The sequence below is a fragment of the Rosa rugosa genome, chromosome 6, assembly GCF_958449725.1.
Source record: "Rosa rugosa chromosome 6, drRosRugo1.1, whole genome shotgun sequence".
Classification (NCBI taxonomy): Eukaryota; Viridiplantae; Streptophyta; class Magnoliopsida; order Rosales; family Rosaceae; genus Rosa; species Rosa rugosa.
This window is the reverse complement of record NC_084825.1, coordinates 43588800-43591928: the sequence shown is the minus strand read 5'-3', so window position 1 is coordinate 43591928 and position 3129 is coordinate 43588800. Positions and strand designations below refer to the sequence as shown.

At 40.3% G+C, this 3129-nt stretch overlaps 1 protein-coding gene across 1 annotated transcript; it reads left to right on the top strand.

Moving 5' to 3' along the window:
* The first annotated feature begins 481 nt into the window (after positions 1 to 481).
* Positions 482 to 1512, top strand: LOC133716829 (uncharacterized). Its single transcript, XM_062143483.1, has 2 exons — positions 482 to 617; positions 1171 to 1512. The coding sequence occupies exons 1-2, from the start codon at positions 594 to 596 to the stop codon at positions 1510 to 1512; spliced, it is 366 nt and encodes a 121-aa protein (XP_061999467.1). The 5' UTR covers positions 482 to 593.
* Positions 1513 to 3129: the final 1617 nt, after the last annotated feature.

Here is a 3129-nt window from a genome sequence, read left to right as displayed (position 1 = left end):
ATCGAAAGATTAACTTTCTTGATCACTAACTTTGTAATCACAAATTTGGAAGGAATTTTTTTTTTTTTTTTTCACCCTGAGCAAAGCAAAAGTGTTCATTTTGAGCGCTCTTCTTTTTGCCTTTTTCTATTTACATATATTTCAATTTGATATTTCACAGTTTGCTAAAATAAATGTCGACTATTATTTATACTAAATTTTGTGACTCTTGCCAGTTTTTCGATATTGTTATATTACCGCGTCAATGTAAACAAACGCTTTAATAATGATTGATATTGTGTTTTTTTTTATTTGAAATAAAATAAAGGGCTGAAGGCTGAAGCGCAGTTGAAAACGGCGTCGTGTGAGTATGAGTTTTAAGAGTCGGTGGCCAGCGTCATATGCACACGTGTCCCCCTCACGCCAAACGCAGGGGCCACACTCAGAACAGAGCTGTTAAAAGGCGGGAAAGCAAGAGCTGAAGAGGCCGAAGAGAATTTGGGGAAATCTTGAGAGGGAGGGAGAGAGAGAGAGAGAGAGAGAGAGAGAGAGGGAGAGAGAGTTTGATCGAGATCTGTAAGTTCTTAGTAAAGCAAGCTTGAGAAGAACCGGAAATGGCAAAGAAGGAACTCGTCCAGGTAATCTCACTTTTTCTTGATTGTTTGAGTTTAATTCGAAAATGTGACTGGAAATTGAGAACAATCTCTGCGAATATGATTAGGTTTTCTTTGAATTCAATGTGATTTGAACCTTGATGATTTATGGATCTAGTTATTCCAATGTGAATTTGCAATAGAACAGAGTAGGAGTCCCCTGGTTTATAATTTGAAAACCTAATCACACTTTTCCTTGATCTTTTAGTTAAATCGAAATTTCTTTTGGAAATTGAGAACAGTCTCTGCGAATAAGATTAGTTTATCGTTGAATTCCATGTGGATAGAACTTTAGTTTTGTATGGATGTAGCATTGTAGCTGTGGATTTGCAGTAGAACAGAGTAGGTAGGAGTCATTGTTTAAGAATTTGTTGCGAATATGAACACGAAGTGCTCGATCATATGCCACAGTGAATACTGGTGTTTTTCCTGAATTTTTTGTTTTGTTTAAGCTCTGAGATTTGTGTATGGATGTGGTGGTTGATTACTTTTTGTCCTGAAAATTCTTCCGAGTAAAGTTTTCTGACTTTGTTGACAGGAACCAAAGTTCAAATGCTTCTGCAGGCGTGAGTTTGCAACACAGGAAGGTCTCGATGGACACGTCGACTCCAGTGAACCTTGCAAAGCCTATCGTGATAAGGGACACGGCCAATTCAAAAGAAAGGCTGGTCTGGGTCTCGAGAGGAAGTTTAGGTTGATCACAATACAACTGAGGAATGCCAAGGAGAAGGCAGAGGCTGCTGAAACTGGAGGAAATTCGAATGCCAAGAAGAAAGGGGGGAAGGCAGAGGCTGCTGAAACTGGAGGAAATTCGAATGCCAAGAAGAAAGGGGGGAAGGGGAAGGGAAAGGGAAAGGGAAAGGGGGAGGCCGGCCGCTGAGGCTGAGAAGGAAGAAGAGAAGTAGAATGCTTGTGAATACCTGTTTTGCAAGGATTGCTCATGTCTTGCCAGATTTTGCAAATTAGGCAATTAGCTTTGACCTATTTTCTGGATCGATAATATTAGATTTTGTAATTTCAGGTCAGTATGCGGAGGTTAAAGACTTTGATGGTTTTTTTGTTGTATTGCTCAAGTCCTTATTGGTCATGAACTGCACTCCGTTTTTAGTCTCGCCCTGTTACGAGTAATTTGGCATTAGTTTTGCTTTGATTAAAATGCCAACGCTGTTAAAAGCAAGAGAGAATTGTACCTGAAAGTTTACTGAGCAATTCGACTCAAAAGCATATCTTATTTCCTCTGTTTCAATTACATATATAGACTGCACTTGAAACAGCTTTTACACAAATTAAGGAAGTAAATCAAAATAAGACTCCTACTCAACCTCACTCCTAAAGACTTGGACATGCAAAACCAGTAACCTCCTCATGGAATGAAAAGCTCTCCGAGGTAGCCTCTAACGCACATTAACATATAGCTGAGTTTGACATGTAGGGTAAGAAAACTGCTCATGAAAACAAATTACAGCAAATCGTTTTTTTTTTTGTGTCCAGTCACTCGAAAGCAAGTCGAGCGCCAACAAATGAAGCATGTTGACTTTCTTGGCCAATAGTTCGTAGTGCGTCCCCACTTTCAGCTATCTTCCCTTGGAGCACAATGCAACTTGACGGGCATTTTCAACTGTGCTTAACCGGTGAGCAATCACCAACATTGTCCGCCTTGAACCTGGCCACTGCAGCAAGAGTTCCACGAAGATCTCCAAATGTGTCAACCAGGCCTTGAACCTGAAAGGAAGCTTACATTAAACACTTATCAAAAGCCTTGAGAAGATGAAATATAGTGCAAAGGTACTAGAAACATAAAACCGGACTTACAGCGAATGTTAAAGTGTAACCAATAAAAGAAGCCATGGTTCCAACAGAGAGTTCACCCTACAAGAAGAAAAATCAGAAAATGACTAGATTTTGAATTTGTATATAGTAAACAAGCTCGACCTTTTGTGGATATCTTCTTACTTATTCAATTGCTGTTTCTACTTTAATTAGTGAGATTCACAAGAATTAAACTGAATTGCACATACCTCACACCAATCAAGGCAATCAGTGGCTTTGACCTTGGCGGAATACTTTTTAAACCCCCATAAAAGCCCTCCACATTACCATTGGTTCCCAGCTAAGGCCAGCAGCCTTTTCTAGTACATTTTTTACTACAACTGGTTCCCCTCTCCTCCAGTGTAGTTGAGGCCAGCAAATCAGTTCTGCATGCCTCACTTCAGAAGCGTTTACACCATTGCATGCAGAACTGATAGAATGACATGAAGAACATCCTTGACTAAAATCAACATCTGATAGTTGATAATGAACAGTGAGGTCCTTGGAGCTGAAAATTAGTTTTTCAACCCGATGATTGTTGAGGCTGAATGTGTGGCTGTACTTGTGCAGAACGAGTGAACTTCGGTGGTCCCATGACACTCTGGGATCCCTCCCCTTGGGGGCAGTCTCTTTTAAAGTGTCCAGGTTGTCCGCACTTGAAACAAACCCCCAATCCTGAACGCGTTTG